At 44.8% G+C, this 21,839-nt stretch overlaps 1 protein-coding gene across 1 annotated transcript in view; it reads left to right on the forward strand.

The window, feature by feature from the left end:
• Nucleotides 1-21,839, forward strand: part of NOX5 (NADPH oxidase 5) — a 46,347-nt gene that overhangs the window by 15,141 nt on the left and 9,367 nt on the right. The window contains exons 9-15 of the mRNA XM_065940589.1: nt 989-1,121; nt 4,407-4,549; nt 14,554-14,748; nt 16,623-16,667; nt 17,082-17,206; nt 17,469-17,553; nt 18,123-18,222. Of these exons, the coding sequence (XP_065796661.1) occupies nt 989-1,121; nt 4,407-4,549; nt 14,554-14,748; nt 16,623-16,667; nt 17,082-17,206; nt 17,469-17,553; nt 18,123-18,222 (826 nt within the window). The remainder of the gene's footprint in view (nt 1-988; nt 1,122-4,406; nt 4,550-14,553; nt 14,749-16,622; nt 16,668-17,081; nt 17,207-17,468; nt 17,554-18,122; nt 18,223-21,839) is intronic.

Here is a 21,839-nt window from a genome sequence, read left to right on the forward strand (position 1 = left end):
CAGACCACGGGAACACCTGAGCAGGGTGGGGAAAGGATGGTGGTATTGAGCTGGTCTATACTCCAGCTGGATTTCTTTAGTTGCTCCGTGGAAGACGGCTTAGAGAGGACCACTGGGGAGGCTGTTGCACATATGCAGAGGAGAGCTCATGAGAGCCTTGACCCTGACCAGGGTGGGGAGGGGGCGTATCATAGAAACACTCGAGAGGCAGCTGGCTGCATTTGGGGTTGGGGTGGGGGTATGAGGGGAGGAGTCTAGGCTGTCTTGCAGGTGTCTGAGTAATTGGTGCCATTTTTGGAGAAAGGGCAGGCAGTTTTGGGGGGCTTGACTCTGGACAACTTGAAAGTGAGGACACGGAAGCTGGATGAGAGACTGAGGTTTGTGTCTAGGCCCTGGCATCAGACAGAGTGATTAGATTCAGATCCCATGGTTTCTTAGCTGGTGCTCTTAGGCAAGTCATTTAACCTCTCTAACTCAGCCTCTCCTCCGTAGAGGGGAGAAAGATTGACATTCGTCTCAGGGAGTTGTTGTAAGGACTAGAGGTAGCACTTAAAGAGTTCCACACAGCTCTGGCACCTGTAAGTGCTCAATAAACCAAAGTTACTCTCCAGGAGGCTGTTGTATCCTGGGAGAAATGCCTGTTCCTGGTTGGAATGCCAGCCAAATGCCACAGCAGTTCCAGAAAAGGGGCTGGAGCAGTCAGGGGGCTTCACAGAGGAGGAGGACCACTAGGAAGCAGTATTTACACCAGAGGAAGTGGGATCACACCACGAGCCCCGCTTCAGACACAGCCTGCCTCCCCTTCTCCGATTGCCGCCTACCACCCATTGGCAGATGTGCTGTAGGGTAAGCCCCCACTCAGAGACACAAAAGGTCTCATGTCAGGCTGGCCTGGGTGATGGTGGAAGAAGATGACCCAGCCTGTGGTCCTGGGGCCCCTGGCAGCTCTGGGTCTGCACAGAAGACCCCGGTCTCTTTCTCTCCCCAGGTCACTCATCTCCTCATCAAGAGGCCCCCTCTTTTCCACTACAGACCTGGTGACTATTTGTATCTGAACATCCCCAGCATCGCACGCTACGAGTGGCACCCCTTCACCATCAGCAGTGCTCCTGAGCAGAAAGGTAGGCCTGCTCCAACTCCACCAGTCCCTCAGGGGGTGTTACTGAGTCCTTGCCACATGCCACGCAAGGCTGTGAACCAGGAACACAGAGGCAAACAAGATCCGAGACACAAACCCGGCCTCCCGGACCTCCCTCTGGAACATGGGGGCAGATGTGCAGATGCTGGGGGACAGATGTGCAAATAAGACCCGGGACACAAACCCGGCCTCCCGGGTCTCCCTTTGGAACACGGGGGCAGATGGGCAGATGCTGACTAAACGGGGTGATCGGGGCCCTACTGGTTTCTGTGAGGGTCACCGGGGAGGGCCTGACCTGGTGGGGGAAGTGGGCAGGGTGGCCTTTCAGTTGAACCTTGAAGGGTTCATAGGAGTTTACTAGGTAGGAGAAGGGCATGGGGGTGGAGGCAGAAAGGGAAGCATGAAACCTGCAAACGTAGAAGGGTCTGATGTAGTTTGGGTTGAGGGTCAGGTGGAGTAGGGAGGAAGGAAGCAGAGGTGAGCGGAAGGAAGAGAAGGTCAGAGAAAGGACCGAAGTGGCTGGCAAAATTGGTAAGAGCTAGTGTGGGGTCAGGAAGGTCTTCAAATGCAGGGTGAAAAGTGGAATGGCGCAGGCAGTTGGGAGCCTGCAAGGGTCTTAAACAAAGGAGTAGTGGCTCAGATGAAGGGGCACCGGGGCATTTCCAGAGGGCTGTGACAGGAAGCCAGGCTTCCCTACTCCATGTGGGCATGAGACCTGGGGAGCCCCAAGGCAACAGAATCCCTTCCCATCCTTCTCCCCCATCCCTGACCACTTCCATCCTCTGGGTGCCCAGCACCCACAGAATTACTCAGCCAACCCTCTCTTCGCCCAGCTGTCCTCAGACCCCCACCCATGCCTGTGCCTGCCCTCTGGTCCTGGGCTGTTGGTGGGGCCACAACCTGGACCTCTGACCTCTAGGCCAGGCCAGAGATTAGCCTTCCCATCTCAAGTGCTGCTTTTTTTTTTTAATATTTATTTTTATTTATCTGTCTGGTTGTACTGGAGCATAGTTGTGGGATGGGAACTCTTAGTTGTGGCACATGGGGTCTAGCTCCCTGACCTGGGACTGAACTCAGGCCCCTGCACTGGGAGCACGGAGTGCACTGGACCACCAGGGGAGTCCCTCAAGAAGTGCTTCTGACGGAGGAGGCCTTGTATGGCCTATTGCAGCGAGGCCCTTGCTTGGCTTCATGAGAAGTAAAGGTTTCTGGTTGCCGGGGTTCTCTGACCCTCCTCCATGGAAAGCTGAAACTCCACTCACGATGCCTCCCACCCCAGGCCAGGCCCCACCCCGGGCCCAGCTCCCACAGCTCAGGGCATAGACCCAAGACCAGGGTTCCCCACGAGAAGCTGTACAACACTGCCCTGGAATCACATGAGTGGAGACCTGGATGTACAATGGGGTGGGGGTGAGGGTTAGAGAGGGTGGATTATTTTCTTCCTATTTTTATTTCCCTTTTTCTTTTTTTTAATGTTTTATAAGGAACAGATATGCTCCTGGAAAATTTGGACAGTATAGAAATATATGCCAAAGAAAATTAAAATCCTTCAAATAATTCTACCCAAGGAAAACTATTGTCAATCATTTGGTGAATAGCTTTCCAGATCTTGATGTATCTCCATGAATAATCAGATATAGAGATAATTCTGCATATAAGGGATTATGGTGTTGCATATAAGGGATTATACTGTTTTGCCATCCACTTTTTCTCCATGAATAATATGTCATGAAGATCTTTGCATGTCAGTTCTTTTAAAAGAAGAACTTTTCCTTTTCATGGCTGCATGCTAGTCCAGTGTATTAACAGTAATGGAATTATAATATAGATGTGTAATTTATTTGACTAGTTTTTTAAAGTGTTTTTTTATTTATTTGGTTGCACTGGGTTTTAGCTGTGGCATGTGGGATCTAGGTCTCTGACCAGGGGTCAAATCTGGGGCCCCTGCATTGGGAGTCTTAGCCACTGGACCACTGGCGAAGTCCCTATTTGACCAATTCTTGAAGGGTTTCTTCAGGGTCTCTGCTTGGACTCTCTTAGTCCTGAGCCCCCTGCAGTAAGTGAGTCCACGTGGGGGCTGGTAAATCCTCTGGTTTTGTAGAGCTGGTTTCCAGAACCAGGAGTGGAACTTAGGCTGGCAACTCTGGCTGACTGAATTCGACTGGCATTTAAGAGGCTGCTCCATCTGAGCCACTGTGGGAGGCAGTTCAGGGTGCGTCTGTGCAGACAGGGCATAGCGCAGCCCTCCTGCTGCTTTGCACCCTGAGGGCGAGGGAGCGCCAGGGAGGCTCCTGGGAGCAGGGGCCCCAGGACCTGACTTTTTCAGTCTCCTCCGCACAAAGCTGTGAGAGCGTGCAAGTGAAAGTCGCTCAGTCACGTCTGACTCTCTGAGACCCCATGGACTATATGGACCATATGGTTGTTGTCCATGCTTTGACGTGTCATTCACGCTCATCGCTAATTCACAATCCAGTGACCATGCACCTCCTGCTGCATCTCGTTATTTCATGTATTAACAAAAAAGCACATGTATTTTTAAATCAAAAATTTAAAAAAATTTATTCTGGTAACGGTCTCATTATAATTGGTTTCATTCATAATTTCTACATATATCATTCAAGCTATTTAAAGAACTTATTCTGAGAAGGAGTTTATCCTTGCCTTCACAGGACTGCCAAAAGAGTTCATGATTTAAAATAAAAGAAAAAGGATGAGAACTCCAGACCAGGAAGTCTCTCAGGGGCCTCCTTGCTCTAATGTATGCTCTTTCTGGTACCCCCAACACCCTTCTACCAGTCATCCACTTAATAGGGAACCTTAGCAAACACCCTCTGCATCCCAGACACAGAGCAGTGACAGCTACTGGTCCTACTATTGATTGAGCACCTACTGTGTGCAGAACCATTGACAGGCATCTCATAGAATGTGGGAGAGAGATGGTCCCCAACCTTGTTGAGACCCTGGCTTGATGGAGGAGGCCAGGCCCTCACCTCTAGGGCGCCCCCAGTGTGCTCAGGGCCGCTCTGACCCCTTCCTTGGCAGAGGAAACTGAACACGTAGGTTGACTTCACTGAGAAAAATTGCAAGTTCTGCACCAGAGAGGCCAGCTCTCCCAGTCTCATGGCTGTGGCTGCTAGTTCGGACCTGAGGAAGGGTGTTCAGAGGAGAGCCTAAGGGGTTCATGCCCAGTCCCAGTCACTTCAGTGAGACAGGTGTCCCTGTGGAGACCAGCACTGACCCCTCACCTCCTGCCCTGTCTCTTGTTCAGACACCATCTGGCTACACATCCGGTCCCAGGGCCAGTGGACCAACAGGTTGTTTGAGTCCTTCAAGAAATCAGACCCAGTGTTCTATGGTTCCAAGAGGCTCTCGAGGAGGTTGGAGATGAAGAGGAGTCAGAGGAAGTCCCAGGTAAGTGACTGAAGGGGAGAAAGGGTCCGCCATGGTGACAAACCCACGGGGACCAAGTTGCCTTCTTAGCTGGCAACCCCTGAGCAGTTGTGAACACTGGCTGGGACAGCACAGAGGGTAGGCCAGTTGAGAATGTGTGGTCCAAGAGCCTCCTGGAAGCCGGACCACACCTGATCCTTCCTGGTCCAGTGTGCTCCGTTAGAAGGCAGGGGACAAGGCAAAGAGGGGGAAATTGAGAGGAGAAAAATCCGTTTCTACCTCTCTGCTCTAGTACTTTCTAACTGTATGGACTTGGGCACATCTTTTAGCCTTACTGAGCCTCAAGTTGTTCACCTATGAAATAGAGGTGGTTCCTGTCCTTGGCTTTCCTTTCTAACATGATTGTTTTAAGGACCCATGGAATGTATGCATGTGAAGTATTGTGTGAACTGGCAGCGTGGTCCAGGTGGACCATTCATTATCCCTATCAGCATGACCACCAGCATCATTATCATCATCACCACCATGAGTTTAACAATCTTTTGAGCCCTGATAAAACCCATACAGTTGACAAACTGCCAATGAATACAGGCTCTGGGAGGCTTGGGAGGAATGCAGAGAGGTCAGAGCAGCACTTGAAGAAGCAGGAATTGATGTAGAAGGCTGAGGGTGCCTGAACACTAGAAAGCTGTGCCACCAGGCCTGGAATCAGGTTAATAAGTGGAAACCCTGCTGAAGGTCAAAGGAAGAGATTCCCCCAGGCTGACCCAGCCCTTCCTTGCCTTCGTGGAATATAAAGTCCAGAGAAGGAACCAGGTGGAATCCTGCCTGGATTCCAGAGGGCCCTTTAGACCAGAGGGCCCTTCTAGAAAGTGCCAAGAGCAGAACTTTGGGGAATGGAGAGGTAGGTAGAAACAGGCAGGATGTTCTTTCGTGTTAATCAGGGGAAACCTCTTGAAGGAGGAAGCTGATTTTCAAAATGAGGTGAGTGCTGGCACACTGCGAATTGGTGGGTAGATGTACTAAAAGCTGTGTTTCCTTGGGGTCTTAGGCACCACTGCCAAAGAGTAAATTGGCACAGACTTCCTGGTGGACAGTCTGGCTATATGTGTCTGCATTTTAAATATCTATACACAGCAGCTTATTTTTTTATTTTATTTTTTTTTAAATATTATTTTATTAGTTGGAGGCCAATCACTTTACAACATTTCAGTGGGTTTTGTCATACATTGACATGAATCAGCCATATAGTTACACGTATTCCCCATCCCGATCCCCCCTCCCACCTCCCTCCCCACCCGACTCCTCAGGGTCCTCCCAGTGCACCAGGCCCGAGCACCTGACTCATGTATCCCACCTGGGCTGGTGGTCCGTTTCACCATAGATAATATACATGCTGTTCTTTCAAAACCTCCCACCCTCACGTTCTCCCCCAGAGTTCAAAAGTCTGTTCTGTACTTCTGTGTCTCTTTTTCTGTTTTGCATATAGGGTTATCGCCACCATCTATCTAAATTCCGTATATATGTGTTAGTATACTGTAATGATCTTTATCTTTCTGGCTTACTTCACTCTGTATAATGGGCTCCCGTTTCATCCATCTCATTAGAACTGATTCAAATGAATTCTTTTTAACGGCTGAGTAATATTCCATGGTGTATATGTACCACAGCTTCCTTATCCATTCATCTGCTGATGGGCATCTGGGTTGCTTCCATGTCCTGGCTATTATAAACAGTGCTGCAATGAACATTGGGGTGCACGTGTCTCTTTCAGATCTGGATTCCTCAGTGTGTATGCCTAGAAGTGGTATTGCTGGGTCATATGGCAGTTCTATTTCCAGTTTTTTAAGAAATCTCCACACTGTTTTCCATAGTGGCTGTACTAGTTTGCATTCCCACCAACAGTGCAAGAGGGTTCCCTTTTCTCCACACCCTCTCCAGCATTTATTGCTTGTAGACTTTTGGATAGCAGCCATCCTGACTGGCGTGTAATGGTACCTCATTGTGGTTTTGATTTGCATTTCTCTGATGATGAGTGATGTTGAGCATCTTTTCATGTGTTTGTTAGCCATCTGTATGTCTTCTTTGGAGAAATGTCTGTTTAGTTCTTTGGCCCATTTTTTGATTGGGTCGTTTATTTTTCTGGAATTGAGCTTCAGGAGTTGCTTGTATATTTTTGAGATTAATCCTTTGTCTGTTTCCTCATTTGTTATTATTTTCTCCCAATCTGAGGGCTGTCTTTTCACCTTACTTATAGTTTCCTTTGTTGTGCAAAAGCTTTTAATTTTCATTAGGTCCCATTTGTTTATTTTTGCTTTTATTTCCAATATTCTGGGAGGTGGGTCATAGAAGATCTTGCTGTGATTTATGTCGGAGAGTGTTTTGCCTATGTTCTCCTCTAGGAGTTTTATAGTTTCTGGTCTTACATTTAGATCTTTAATCCATTTTGAGTTTATTTTTGTGTATGGTGTTAGAAAGTGTTCTAGTTTCATTCTTTTACAAGTGGTTGACCAGTTTTCCCAGCACCACTTGTTAAAGAGATTGTCTTTTTTCCATTGTATATCCTTGCCTCCTTTGTCAAAGATGAGGTGTCCATAGGTTCGTGGATTTATCTCTGGGCTTTCTATTCTATTCCATTGATCCATATTTCTGTCTTTGTGCCAGTACCATACTGTCTTGATGACTGTGGCTTTGTAGTAGAGTCTGAAGTCAGGCAGGTTGATTCCTCCAGTTCCATTCTTCTTTCTCAAGATTACTTTGGCTATTCGAGGTTTTTTGTATTTCCATACAAATTGTGAAATTATTTGTTCTAGTTCTGTGAAAAATACCGTTGGTAACTTGATAGGGATTGCATTGAATCTATAGATTGCTTTGGGTAGAATAGCCATTTTGATAATATTGATTCTTCCAATCCATGAGCACGGTATGTTTCTCCATCTGTTTGTGTCCTCTTTGATTTCTTTCATCAGTGTTTTATAGTTTTCTATGTATAGGTCTTTTGTTTCTTTAGGTAGATATACTCCTAAGTATTTTATTCTTTTTGTTGCAATGGTGAATGGTATTGTTTCCTTAATTCCTCTTTCTGTTTTTTCATTGTTAGTGTATAGGAATGCAAGGGATTTCTGTGTGTTAATTTTATATCCTGCAACTTTACTATATTCATTGATTAGCTCTAGTAATTTTCTGGAAGAGTCTTTAGGGTTTTCTATGTAGAGGATCATGTCATCTGCAAACAGCGAGAGTTTCACTTCTTCTTTTCCTATCTGGATTCCTTTTATGTCTTTTTCTGCTCTGATTGCTGTGGCCAAAACTTCCAACACTATGTTGAATAGTAGTGGTGAGAGTGGGCATCCTTGTCTTGTTCCTGATTTCAGAGGAAATGCTTTCAATTTTTCACCATTGAGGGTGATGCTTGCTGTGGGTTTGTCATATATAGCTTTTATTATGTTGAGGTATGTTCCTTCTATTCCTGCTTTCTGGAGAGTTTTAATCATAAATGAGTGTTGAATTTTGTCAAAGGCTTTCTCTGCATCTATTGAGATAATCATATGGTTTTTATCTTTCAATTTGTTAATGTGGTGTGTTACGTTGATTGATTTGCGGATATTAAAGAATCCTTGCATTCCTGGGATAAAGCCCACTTGGTCATGGTGTATGATTTTTTTAATATGTTGTTGGATTCTGTTTGCTAGAATTTTGTTAAGGATTTTTGCATCTATGTTCATCAGTGATATTGGCCTGTAGTTTTCTTTTTTTGTGGCACCTTTGTCTGGTTTTGGAATTAGGGTGATGGTGGCCTCATAGAATGAGTTTGGAAGTTTACCTTCTTCTGCAATTTTCTGGAAGAGTTTGAGTAAGATAGGTGTTAGCTCTTCTCTAAATTTTTGGTAGAATTCAGCTGTGAAGCCATCTGGTCCTGGGCTTTTGTTTGCTGGAAGATTTCTGATTACAGTTTCGATTTCCTTGCTTGTGATGACTCTGTTAAGATCTTCTATTTCTTCCTGGTTCAGTTTTGGAAAGTTATACTTTTCTAAGAATTTGTCCATTTCATCCAAGTTGTCCATTTTATTGGCATAGAGCTGCTGGTAGTAGTCTCTTATGATCCTTTGGATTTCAGTGTTGTCTGTTGTGATCTCACCCTTTTCATTTCTTATTTTGTTAATTTGGTTCTTCTCTCTTTGTTTCTTAATGAGTCTTGCTAATGGTTTGTCAATTTTGTTTATTTTTTCAAAAAACCAGCTTTTAGCTTTGTTGATTTTTGCTATGGTCTCTTTAGTTTCTTTCGCATTTATTTCTGCCCTAATTTTTAAGATTTCTTTCCTTCTGCTAACCCTGGGGTTCTTCATTTCTTCCTTCTCTAATTGCTTTAGGTGTAGAGTTAGGTTATTTATTTGGCTTTTTTCTTGTTTCTTGATGTGTGCCTGTAATGCTATGAACCTTCCCCTTAGCACTGCTTTTACAGTGTCCCATAGGTTTTGGGTTGTTGTGTTTTCATTTTCATTTATTTCTATACATACTTTGATTTCTTTTTTGATTTCTTCTATGATTTGTTGGTTATTCAGAAGCGTGTTATTTAGCCTCCATATGTTGGAATTTTTAACAATTTTTTTCCTGTAATTGAGATCTAATCTTACTGCACTGTGGTCAGAAAAGATGACTGGAATGATGTCAATTTTTTTGAATTTTCCAAGACCAGATTTATGGCCCAGGATGTGATCTATTCTGGAGAAGGTTCCGTGTGCACTTGAGAAAAAGGTGAAGTTGATTGTTTTGGGGTGAAATGTCCTATAGATATCAATTAGGTCTAGCTGGTCCATTGTATCATTTAAGGTTTGTGTTTCCTTGTTGATTTTCTGTTTAGTTGATCTATCCATGGTTGTGAGTGGGGTATTAAAGTCTCCCACTATTATTGTGTTACTATTAATTTCCTCTTTCATACTCGTTAGTGTTTGCCGTACATATTGCGGTGCTCCTATGTTGGGTGCATATATATTTATAATTGTTATATCTTCTTCTTGGATTGATCCTTTGATCATTATGTAGTGTCCTTCTTTGTCTCTTTTCACATCCTTTATTTGGAAGTCTATTTTATCTGATATGAGTATTGCGACTCCTGCTTTCTTTTGGTCTCCGTTTGCGTGAAATATTTTTTTCCAGCCCTTCACTTTCAGTCTGTATGTGTCCCTTGTTTTGAGGTGGGTCTCTTGTAGACAGCATATATAGGGGTCTTGTTTTTGTATCCATTCAGCCAATCTTTGTCTTTTGGTTGGGGCATTCAACCCATTTACATTTAAGGTAATTATTGATAGGTGTGGTCCCGTTGTCATTTACTTTGTTGTTTTGGGTTCACGTTTATACAACCTTTCTGCATTTCCTGTCTAGAGAAGATCCTTTAGCATTTGTTGAAGAGCTGGTTTGGTGGTGCTGAATTCTCTCAGCTTTTGCTTGTCTGTAAAGCTTTTGAATTCTCCTTCATATCTGAATGAGATCCTTGCTGGGTACAGTAATCTAGGTTGTAGGTTATTCTCTTTCATTACTTTCAGTATGTCCTGCCATTCCCTTCTGGCCTGGAGGGTTTCTATTGATAGATCAGCTGTTATCCTTATAGGAATCCCTTTGTGTGTTATTTGTTGTTTCTCCCTTACTGCTTTTAGTATTTGTTCTTTGTGTTTGATCTTTGTTAATTTGATTAATATGTGTCTTGAGGTGTTTCGCCTTGGGTTTATCCTGTTTGGGACTCTCTGGGTTTCTTGGACTTGGGTGGCTATTTCCTTCCCCATTTTAGGGAAGTTCTCAGCTATTATCTCCTCGAGTATTTTCTCATGGCCTTTCTTTTTGTCTTCTTCTTCTGGGACTCCTATGATTCGAATGTTGGGGCGTTTCACATTGTCCCAGAGGTCCCTGAGGTTGTCCTCATTTCTTTTGATCCTTTTTTCTTTTTTCCTCTCTGCTTCATTTATTTCCACCATTTTATCTTCTACCTCACTTATCCTATCTTCTGTCTCCGTTATTCTACTCTTGGTTCCCTCCAGAGTGTTTTTGATCTCATTCATTGCATTATTCATTTTTAATTGACTCTTTTTTATTTCTTCTAGATCTTTATTAAACATTTCTTGCATCTTTTCAATCTTTGTCTCCAGGCTATTTATCTGTACCTCCATTTTGCTTTCAAGATTTTGGATCATTTTTATTATCATTATTCTAAATTCTTTTTCAGGTAGATTTCCTATCTCCTCCTCTTTTGTTTGACTTGGTGGGCTTTCTTCATGTTCCTTTACCTGTTGGGTATTTCTCTGCCTTTTCATCTTGTTTAGATTGCTGTGTCTGGAGTGGGCTTTCTGTATTCTGCAGGTCTGTGGTTCCTTTTTATTGTGGAGGTTTTACCCAGTGGGTGGGGTTAGACGATTGGCTTGTCAAGGTTTCCTGATTAGCGAAGCTTGCGTCAGTGTTCTGGTATGCGGATCTTGATTTCTTCTCTTTGGATAGCAATGGAGTGCCCAGTAATGAGTTTTGAGATGGGTCTATGTGTTAGGTGTGACCTTGGGCTGTCTGTATGTTGACGTTCAGGGCAATGTTCCTGCGTTGTTGGAGAATTTGCGTGGTATGTCGTGCTCTAAAACTTATTGGCTCTTGGGTGGTGGTTGGTTTCGGTGCAGGTATGGAGGCTTTTGTACGGTCACTTATTACTTAAAGATCCATGTAGTCAGGAGTTTTCTGGTGTTCTCAGGTTTTGGGCTTAAGTCTCCTGCCTCTGGATTTCAGTTTTATTCTTCCTGTAGTCTCAGGACTTCTCCAACTATACAGCACTGATAATAAAACTTCTATGTTAATGGTGGAAAGTTTCTCCCCCGTTAGGGATACCCAGAGAGGTTCACCGAGTTACATGGAGAAGAGGAGAGGGAGGAGGGAGATAGAGATGGGCAGGAGGAGAAAGAGGGGGGCTCAAGAGGAGAGAGACAGATCTACGCAGTTGTCTGATCCCAGAGTGTTCTCCGTAGCCCAGACACCCACAAAGATTCACAGAATTGGATTGGGAAGAGAAGGGGAAAGGAGGAAATAGAGGTGTTCTGAGGTAGAAAACAGAGTCAAGATTGGGAGAGAATAATCAACACACTCGTGAATAAAAATGGGAGCTGAATATTGGATTCTTAAATGTTCACAATTTATATCATATACTGAAAAACAAAAATTAAAAATCTAGAGTAGAGGTTAGACTCTTAAAAATACTATATTAAAAACAAAAACCAAAACACACAAAAGAAATTTTAGAAATATATATGAAGTTTGGTATAAAAATAGGGCTTCTCTTCTTCTTTTTTTTTTTTTTTTTCCCTTTCTTCTGTAAGGTTATAGTGGATTGAAAATGAAAATTAAGGCGTAGTAAAAGGAGTGCTAGAGGGCTTTAAAAGAAATAAGAGAAAAAGAAGAAGAAAATAGAAGAGAAGAAGAAAAAAGAACAGAAAAAAAAGAAGAAAAAGAAAAAAAAGAAAAAAGAAAGAGAAAAAAAATTGTTTTGCCTAATTAAAAAAAATCGTAAAAATCTATGAAAGTTAAGGAGTAATGGGGGAGTAATAAGGAATTTTTAAAGGAAAATAAAAGCGAACCAAGAAAAAAGAAAAGAAAAAAAAATTTTTTTTTTTTCCTTACTTAAAAAAAAAAAGAAAAGAAAAGAAAAAGAAAAAATATATCTAGGAATTTCTCTGGAGCTGTTGCGGTCAGTGTGGGTTCGGCTCAGCTTCAGATAGCTCCTCGTTCCAGCGTACACTTCTCGATATCTACAGGCCCTTCCGGTGTAGTCAGTCGGTGGTTTCTTCAGGGATTTTAATCTGTTGCACCGGTCCCTTCTGAAGCGGTTCCCTTTGTTTATTTGGGTTCTGTTGCCGGTCTCTTCCGCGCCTAATTTCCGCCCTGACACACGGGGCGGAGGTGGATTCTTATTCAGGTAGCTAGTTCCGTCGCGCTGCGGGGAGGGGCCGTGCGGGGAGGGGCCGGCGCTCCCGGGAGAGGCTTGCGCTCTTTTCTCGGTCTGCGCTGCTCAGGCTCCGGGCTGTTCTGTCTGAAGCGCGCGCCACGCTGCGCGCGGCTCCAGCCCTCGGGCGATTCACAAAAGCGCGGCACACAAAGCTGGGCCCGCGCTCCGGCCCCACGCCGCCCGAGCGGCCCAGGCAGCCAGGCGCTTGACGGGCGCTCTCTCCCCGGGTGCGGCGCGTCTTCTGCCCCGTGCGGTCCGAGTCTCAGTCCCCGCCGGCGCCAGTCGGGCGTGCGCGCCCTCTGCCCTCCGCGTCCCCAGCCCCAGTTCCTGCCCGCGACGGTCGGGCGCCCCCGCCCTCCGTCTCGCCGCGACCCTCCCGGCGGACTTCGGCTGCCCAGAATCTCGGTCCCTTTGTTCTGCGAACGGCCGGCAGTGTGTTCTGGCCGGTTAATTTTCTCTCTCTTTTGCAATCCCACAGTTCAAGTTGGCAACTCACAAAAGCTCCCTCTGATTGTTCTCAGGGCGCTCAGGCCCGGATCCAGCCCCAAGTAATGCCGCCCGCTCCTCTCCGTTCCGCCCCCACTTGCTGGTTGCGGATGCGGGCGTCTGGGGTACTTTTCTGCTGGGAGTTGCTTTTAGGCTCGTAATCTGTGGGTTTTATTTATTCTATCCCTCCCAGTCAGATTCAAACTCTTGAGATTCCAACACTTCCCCCAGGCCCGCCAGTGCGAGGGTTTCCCGGTGTCTGGGAACGTCCTCTATTAAGTCCCTTCCCTGGACGGATCTCCGTCCTTAGCTCTTTTGTTTCGCTTTTTATCTTTTATATTTTGTCCTACCTCCTTTCGAAGACAATGGGCTGCTTTTCTGGGTGCCTGATGACCTCAGCTAGCGATCAGAAGTTGTTTTGTGAAGTTTGCTCTGCGTTCTGTTATTTTTTTGATGAATTTCTAGGAGAGAAAGTGGTCTCTCCGTCCTACTCCTCCGCCATCTTGGCTCCTCCCTCACACAGCAGCTTAAAAGTGAAAGTGTTAGTTGCTCAATCAGGTCTGACTCTTTGTGACCCCATGTACTGTAGCCCACCAGGCTCCTCTGTCCTTGGAATTCTCCAGGCAAGAATACTTAAGTGGGTAGGCATTCACTTCTCCAGGGGATCTTCCCCACCCAGGGATGGAACCTGGGTCTCCCGCACTGCAGGTAGATTCTTTACCATCTGAGCCACCAGGGAAGCCTTCCTACCCAATGACTTAGCAATGCCATTTTTAGGAGTTTAATCCTAAAAAGCTATTTGGACATGTATGCAAGCTCATTAACCACTTCGTTCATTCATTCACTTAGCAAATATTTAGGGCTTCCCTGGTAGCTCAACTGGTAAAGAACCCACCTACAATATCCACTCCAGTATTCTGGCCTGCAGGATGCCATGTACTCCACGGGGCTGCAAAGAGTCAGACACGACTGAGCAACTTTCACTTCACTTATTGAGCACAGGATCTACTGTTTTTCAAGTACTATTCTAAATGCTGGAGATTCGTCAATAAGCAAAATACCCATTGTCACTGCTTCCAGTCCGGAGAGGGTGGTGGACAGTAAATACACAATAGAGACATAATGTGTCACATGGTAATAAAGACCATGAAGAAAATAAGTCAGAGTAAAGGGGAAGAGCTGTTTTATACACCATGGTTGTTAACAATAATGAGAAAATGAGTATAATCAAAATACCCAACAATAGGGAAGCAGTTTTAAAAATTACCAATCACCCAGAAGGTAAGTTGCCTAAAAAAGATTATGTAAATGTATATGCATTAGCATGTAAAGCTAGCCAAGATGTAGTAAGTGGAAAAGCCAAGTTACAAAGTAGTATGTTCCGTTTATGTGAAAGTGCATGTGTGTAAGTCTGGAAGGACAGAAAATGGTTAGAGAAGTTGTGTTTTCTGTTCAGGGTGCTTTTTTACTTTATCCTTTAAAATTCTGTAGTTTCTGAGTTTTTGTTTTAAATTGTATTGATTTATGATTTGAATAATAAAGCAATATTTGTTTTGAAACCAAGCAGGGCGTGCAGCCCCAGCCCATCCATTTCCGAGCCTCAGCACGGGGTGCAGTAGCCTCCAGCAAGGAGGTGACTGTGGAGCTGACATCCTACAGGCCGGAGGGAACTCCGTGGCGGGAGCGCGAAGGCATGGTGAACACGGGGACAAAGGACAGGACTCGGGCACAGAGGGAAGCTGCAGCCGAGGACCGGGTCCTGGTAAGGCTGAAGAAGCTGGGGCTGGGGGTTGGAGAGCCAAAGATTTTTCTCCCAGGAATGGTGGGTGGGTCCTTGGAACTTGGAAGAGAGGGCCCCAGTCAGGAAGGACCCCACACCACATGGTGTTTCTGCAGCCTCTCACCTGTATGGCAGGCACCTTTGTGACTTTTACCATATTTACTTCCCATAGGTAATTATTTCCCACTGAATATTTCTCCTTACATCCCAACAATACTTTAAACTTAATTGTATTTTAAAAGGACTCTTTAGATTAGTGTGTTTAATGGAAAATCAGTATCATGTGCCATAAAAAAGATAAGTCTAAAAGCAAAAACAATGTTATTAAATTCTTGCCAGATGTTTCTGCCTGTTAAATGAGGCTCTGAGCCTGAAGCTGCTGTCTTCGGCTTGTTCCCTCTCTGTCTCTGTCATGCTCTCAATTTCTTTCTTTCTCACTTCGTTAAAAGGAAAAAAAAAGAAGAGGGAATAGTAAGTGTTAGAAGTTAAGGGGATATAATAACCATGATGTAAGGCTTTCTCCTTGCAATAAGAAGGATTTTTTTTAAAACTGTTGGAGGAGTAGCCCTCTCATAGCGCTCCTCCTAAAATAACCATCACAAGTAGTTCAAGGCCAGCACCGTGGAGGACACAAAATTCAGTTGCCCCTAGACAAAGGAGCAACGTGGTGTGATGTGGTGAGCGCAGGACAGGCAGACAGACACCCAGGCTCTACCCCAGCTCTACGGGAACTTGAGTGAATCATTGTCACACTCCCAGATTCATCTCTTCTATGAAAGGAGGGATTTGCCTGGATGATTGTGAAGGTCACTCCTAATCAGAGAGAAGCTATCACAGGCCTCTGAAGCCCTTTTGTGGGCCTGTTTCCTTCATCTTCAGGGAGGAAGCACAGGAACCTCAAGGAATCTGGTCTGGCTGTGCTCAGCGCCTGAGGAGTGAGGCAGACTAGACAGAGGAGGCCTGCTCCCTGCCCTCCGGTGGCTCCCCATCGGCAGCCCAGGGCAGGGTCCCCAGGCCAGGGTGAGCTGTGAGCCAGGCCAGCACCTGGTTTTTCTGCCCGGGGACGCTGGGCAGAGACTCTAGGAAGGTGGCCACTCCAAGCAAGGTGCACACTGAGGGATGCGCAGGAATTTGCCAGCCGGGGAAAAGGAAAGTGTGGTGTGCTCTAAGCCCAGGGAAAGCATGCTCACGGCCAGGGTGTGTCTGGAAACATGAAAGCAATCGGATGTAGCTGAGCCCACGAGGCAGGCGGGCTGAGTGTTCTCCTGTCACACCTGAAGCTGACTTGTATTGAACCACAAGAGCGATTGTTGAATTTTCAGGAATTTTGAGAGCCTGTTTTGTTTTTTTTTTTATTGTTGTTATTTATTTTTTATTGTTGGCCGTGCTGAGTCTTCATTGCTTTGCTTGGGCTTTCTCTAATTGCAGTGCCGAGACTTCTCATTGCAGTGGCTTCTCTTGTTGTGGAGCACGGGCTCTAGGCTTACGGGCCTAGTAGTTCCAGCATGCCAGCTCAGTAACTGGGGCTCAAGGGCTCTAGAGCATGAGGTGGGTGGGGGAAGCCAGTTATTAAAACCAGTCATTGGTGGGAGCCGTGATGACAGTGTTTACATCAGAAATCTCGACACTAACAATCAGGAATTTGTTTTTGGTGGTCCTTTCTTCTGAGGAGTCAGTTTACCAGCACATCACTGATGTTTTCCCTCAAAAGTGCCCCATGCTCCTTGGAATGGTTTGGATAGAAAAGGCAATCCCCTTTTGTAAGGTTGCTCAGATTGCAAGGGCGAGTAAACCTCTGAGAAATGCCTGGCCCACCCACTCCCAGAGACCCACTTTCTCTGCTCTATGCTCTGCAGGTCTCCGAGATGTGCTCTGAGAACCACCAGTTCTGTAACGTCAAGGTGAGCGGTTCCGGGGGTGGCCGTGACCAAAACCACTGCCCCAAGCAGAGGAAGCAAAGCCTCTGCCCACGGGGAGGGCTTGCTGGGGCCCTCAGTTCCCATGTTCTTCAGTCCCTACAGCCTGACTCCCAGGTCTCCAGATAATGGGAATCAGACCCCCGCCCACCCTCACAGGGCACACGGCTGTGCTGGTTGGACCGTGCTCTCACCAGATCTGCATGTGGGAGTTCTAGGGTGCTCCCAGACTCGAGCTCAGAGCACAGTGTGTGAACAGTGCTCTGAGCAGGAGCCACTGACTCCCGGGTTCCAGCCCAGGAGACAACTGCCTACATATACAGGGGGTCTGAGGTGTTGGGGTCCACTTCTCACCTGCCCACCCATCCCTCTCTTTCCTCCAACCCCTCCTGTGTGCAGTGCTACATCGATGGCCCTTATGGGACCCCCACTCGCAGGATCTTTGCCTCCGAGCATGCTGTGCTCATTGGTGCAGGCATTGGCATCACGCCCTTTGCCTCCATCCTGCAGAGCATCTTATACAGGTGGGTGGGCAGGCTGTGGTCCTGCCTGTATCCTGGGGCAGAATCCTGAGAGATGCCCACCCCTCCCCACTCCCTTGTCACCTGTCTCCATCTCCCCTGTTACCTCTTTCCTCTTCTGTTTCTCCTCCTGCTCTTTTTTGGGGTCTCATCCCTCCCCCTGCCACCCCACCCTCCCTCCCTGTCCCCTGCACTGTTCTCTGGGGTCCTGAGAAATCTCATACTCACCCCAAACTCAAACCCCCCACCTGTCCTCTCCCCTCAGACACCAGAAGAGAAAGCACATTTGCCCCAGTTGCCAGCACTCCTGGATGGACAGTGGTCAGGACGAGGACATGAAACTACACAAGGTGAGTGAGCACTGCCTCCTACAGGCAGGACTCCAGAGCTTCTCCCCAGACACCAGAGCCAGTTCCTCCCCGCCCAGCTTGTCTCTCCACCTGGAGAGACACTCTGGGCCCTGAAGGCAGGCCTCTCATTAAAGAACACAGCCGGGATGCAATCACAGCCACGATGCTTGCTAGCCGTGGCCTGATGGTGGTTTTAAAAATGAAAATGCTTGCCATTTGAAAATTCATTGTTCTGTGTAAGCCACTTGAAAGAGTTTCTTAAAAAAAAAAAATGTTCTTCTTGCTTAATAAGCTTAAGAGCTCAGAACACTGCTTGCTGTGAGCAATAGATTATTAGGGAAACCTCTGACCTAGCAGTCTAGTTCTGGTCCCATGCTGCTCTGTAGCCTCATTCTTACCTCTGTGAGCCTCAGTTTGCACCCCCACCCCACTCCCCTCCCACCATCCCAGTTAAATGGCAATGATAGTGTGTGCTAAAAGCAGGGTGGTCACATGCAGGAGCCTGGGGAGCACAGATAAGAGTGAATGAGGTAAACCCCCCCCCCCCCGATCTGGGCCCTTCTCCCTAGGTGGACTTCATCTGGATTAACCGAGACCAGCAGTCTTTCGAGTGGTTTGTGAGCCTGCTGACCAAACTGGAGATGAACCAGGCCGAGGAGACGCAGGAGGGTAGGAGAGGGTTGGGGCTGGAGGATGATGGGGTGGGGGGCGGGGGGCGGTGGAGTTCAGGGTCTCTGTAAGAAAGTGTTTATTCTCTTCCTATCAGAAATGTAGGGGAGAGGGAGCTGTTTTTTTCCCCTGATAAAACATAATAATTTGCGAAACTTAAGGTGGGAGGGGAATCCCATTCATAATCCCATCTAGCTACCCAGGCATTTTGAAGGATTTCCTTCTGATACTTTTTTCTTATTCACATTTTATAAAAATGTATACCCTGTTTCCCTGGTAGCTCAACTGATAAAGAATCTTCCTGCAATGCAGGAGACCTGGGTTCATTCCATGGGTTGTGAAGATCCCCCGGAGAAGGGAACAGTTACCCACTCCAGTATTCTGGCTTGGAGAATTCCATGGACTGTATAGTCCATGGGGTCACAAAGAGTCAGACACAACTGAGTGACTTTCACTTTCACTTTCCACCCATTTCTCTTTTTTAAATGACATTTCTTTTTGTTCAAAATGAGCACTTATTAAAAAGTTAGATTCCCAGCCCTCATTCCAGACCTTCCAAATCAGATTCTCTGGAAGTAGGACTAGAGAAGTTACATTTTAACAAGCTTCTCAGATGATTCATATTCATGCTTCTTTAAGAAATTTTTTGAGGGATAAGTTATTTACAGTAAGATTCATCAATTTAAGTGTCCAAAGAATATAATGGCACTTTGACAAATGTGTCCAGTCGTATGACCTTAAAAGCAGGGTGGTCTCATGAGGGAGCCTAGGGAGCACAATCAAAACATGGACCATTTCTTTTACCCCCAAAGCTCCCTCATCTCACTTTGCATCAACACCCTCTCTCCACTTACAGCCCTTGGCAACCAGTGATCTGCTTTCAGTCACGATAGTTTTGCCTTTTCTAGAATTTCATAACAGTGGAATCATATAATATTCATGTAGCCTTTTTAAACTTCTTTCACTTAACATAAAACCTTTGAGATTTACCCATACTGTTGCATCTTTCAGTAAGTAGTTAATTCCTTTTTGTTGTTGAGAAGTGTTCCATTTTATGGACATACCACAGTCTGTTTTTCCATTCAGTTGTTGGTGGATATTAGAGTTATTTCCACTTTTTAGCCACTTTTGACTATGAAAGTCTTTGTGTGGATATATGATTTCCATTTCTTTTGGGTTGATACTTAGAATTGGGATTGCTGGGTAGTATGGAATGTGCTCAGTTTTACTTTGTAAGAAACTATCAAATTGTTTTTCCCAAGTGACTGTACCATTTTGTATTTCCATCAGTAATGGAGTTCCAGTTGCTCTACAACCTCATCAACTACAGCCTCATTTGATATTGGCAGTCTTTTTAATTTTAACTCATCTACTGTGTGTATAGGGGTATCTCAATATGCTCTTTTTTGTCTGTTTTGGTTTTAATTTTTTTAAATTGGAGGGTAATTGCTTTCCAATGTTGTGTTGGTTTCTGCTCTACAACAACGTGAATGAGCCATAAATATACATCTGTCCTTCCTTCCTGGGTCTCCCTTCCCTGCCCATCCCACCCCTCTAGGTTCAATACTCTTTTTCAAAAAAATTTTTATTTATTTTTTATTTTAGGCTCAATATACTCTTAATTTGCATTTCCTTAATTACTAATAACATTGAAGATATCTTCATGGTCTTGCTGTGTATGCCTTATTTATAAAGTCTCTGTTCAAATATTTTGTTCGCTCTTTAAATCCAATGTTTTTCTTCTTTTTATTAAGCTCTGGGAGTTCTCCAAATATTCTGGAAACAGGTCTATAACCAGGTGTACATTTTATAAATATGTTCTCCCAGTCTGTGGTTTGTCTTTTCATTTTCTTAAACTATCTTTTGAAGAACAAAATTTTGAAATTTTAATGATGTCCAATTTATCAGATTTTTTTCTTGTAGAATTCATGCTTTTTGTGTTCTATCTAAAATCTTTGCCTTACATGAGGTCACAAGTATTTTATGTTTTCTCCCAGAAGTTTTATAGTTTTAGCTCTTTATTTAGATCAGTTTTATAATGAATTCAACAAGGTCCAGGATATACGGTCAACATGCGAAAGTCAATTCTATTTTTATTTGTCGTTGTTGTTTAGTTGCTCAGTCATGTCCAACTGTCTGTGACCCCGTGGACTGCTGCACGCCAGGCCTCCCTGTCCTTCACCATCTCATGGAGTCTGCTCAAACTCATGTCCATTGAGTCCATGATGCCATCCAACTACCTCATTCTCTGTCATCCCCTTCTCCTCCTGCCTTCAATCTTTCCCAGCATCAGGGTCTTTTCCAACAACAAATAATTAATACTTGAAAATCTTTAAAATACTAAAAGCATGAAATGCTTAAGGATAAACTTAGCAAAATATGAGCAAGATCTGAACACTAAAAACTATAAAACATTTCTGAGAAATAGTTTTTAAAAAAATATTTCTTGTACTTGGAGTTTATTGACCTTCTCGGCCATATGGACTTAAAAGTTTTCATCAAATTTGGATAAATTTCAGCCATTTTTCCTTTGCATATTTTTTTTCTGTCTCCCCTGCCCCTTCCTTGTCACTTCAGTTACACAGATGTTATACTGATATCTCACAGGCTATTGGGAATCTGGTTGTTGGTTTTTTCCCGCTCAACCTATGCCACATTTTAGGTAGTTTCTGTTGCTATGGTTTCAAGTACATCTTTTGTTCTGCAGTATTGTACAGTACAGCACAGTGCTCAGTCCTATCTGACGCTTTGTGACTCCAGGGACTGTAGCCCTCCAGGCTCCTCTGTCCATGAGGATGTTCCAGGCAAGGATACTGGAGTGGGTTGCCATTTCCTACTCCAGGGGATCTTCCTGACCCAGGGATCGAACTGGATGTCTCTGGCGTCTCCTGCATTGGCAGGCAGATTCTTTACCACTGAGCCACCTGAGATCCTTCCAATTCTAGTAAGAGTCCCTGCAGGTTTTTAAAAATAGGTATTGAGAAGCTGATTCTAAAATTAATATTTAAAAACCAAAAGACCTAGAATAGCTATTAATCCTATCCATTGTGTTTTTCATTTCTGTTATTGTATTTTTCTTCCACAGAACTTCTATTTGGGTATCTTTTATGTCTTCTACTCTCCTCATCATGGCCCTTTGTTTTGTCTTTACATTCTCAAGCATGTTTATAATATATGTTGTAACATCTTTGTCTAAGTCCATCATCTCTGACATTTCTGGATCTGTTTCTAATTACTAATTTTCTCCTGGTTATGAATTGTATTCTCCTGTTTTTTTTTTTTGCATGCTTGATAATTTGTTATTGGATGTCATGCATTGTGAATCACATGTTGTCCTGTTCTGGATTTTGTGGTATTTCTCGAAATAGTACTGTACTTTGTTTGGGTGCACAGTTACATTATTTAGGATGATTTGGATACTTTCAAGACTTGCTCTGTAACTTCTGTTAGGGTGAGTCCAGAGCAGCCTTTATTGTGGGTCTGATTCAGCCCCAGAGCTAAGGTGCTACACCTCTTCTACTGCCTTGTATATTACAAGCTCTCTGCATCCTTGATGATGGAATACAGATTACTCCCAGCTCCGGCTGAGCTCCAGGCACTGTGGCGCCTCATGTTTC

This window comes from Muntiacus reevesi, chromosome 7 (genome assembly GCF_963930625.1).
Source record: "Muntiacus reevesi chromosome 7, mMunRee1.1, whole genome shotgun sequence".
Lineage (NCBI taxonomy): Eukaryota > Metazoa > Chordata > Mammalia > Artiodactyla > Cervidae > Muntiacus > Muntiacus reevesi.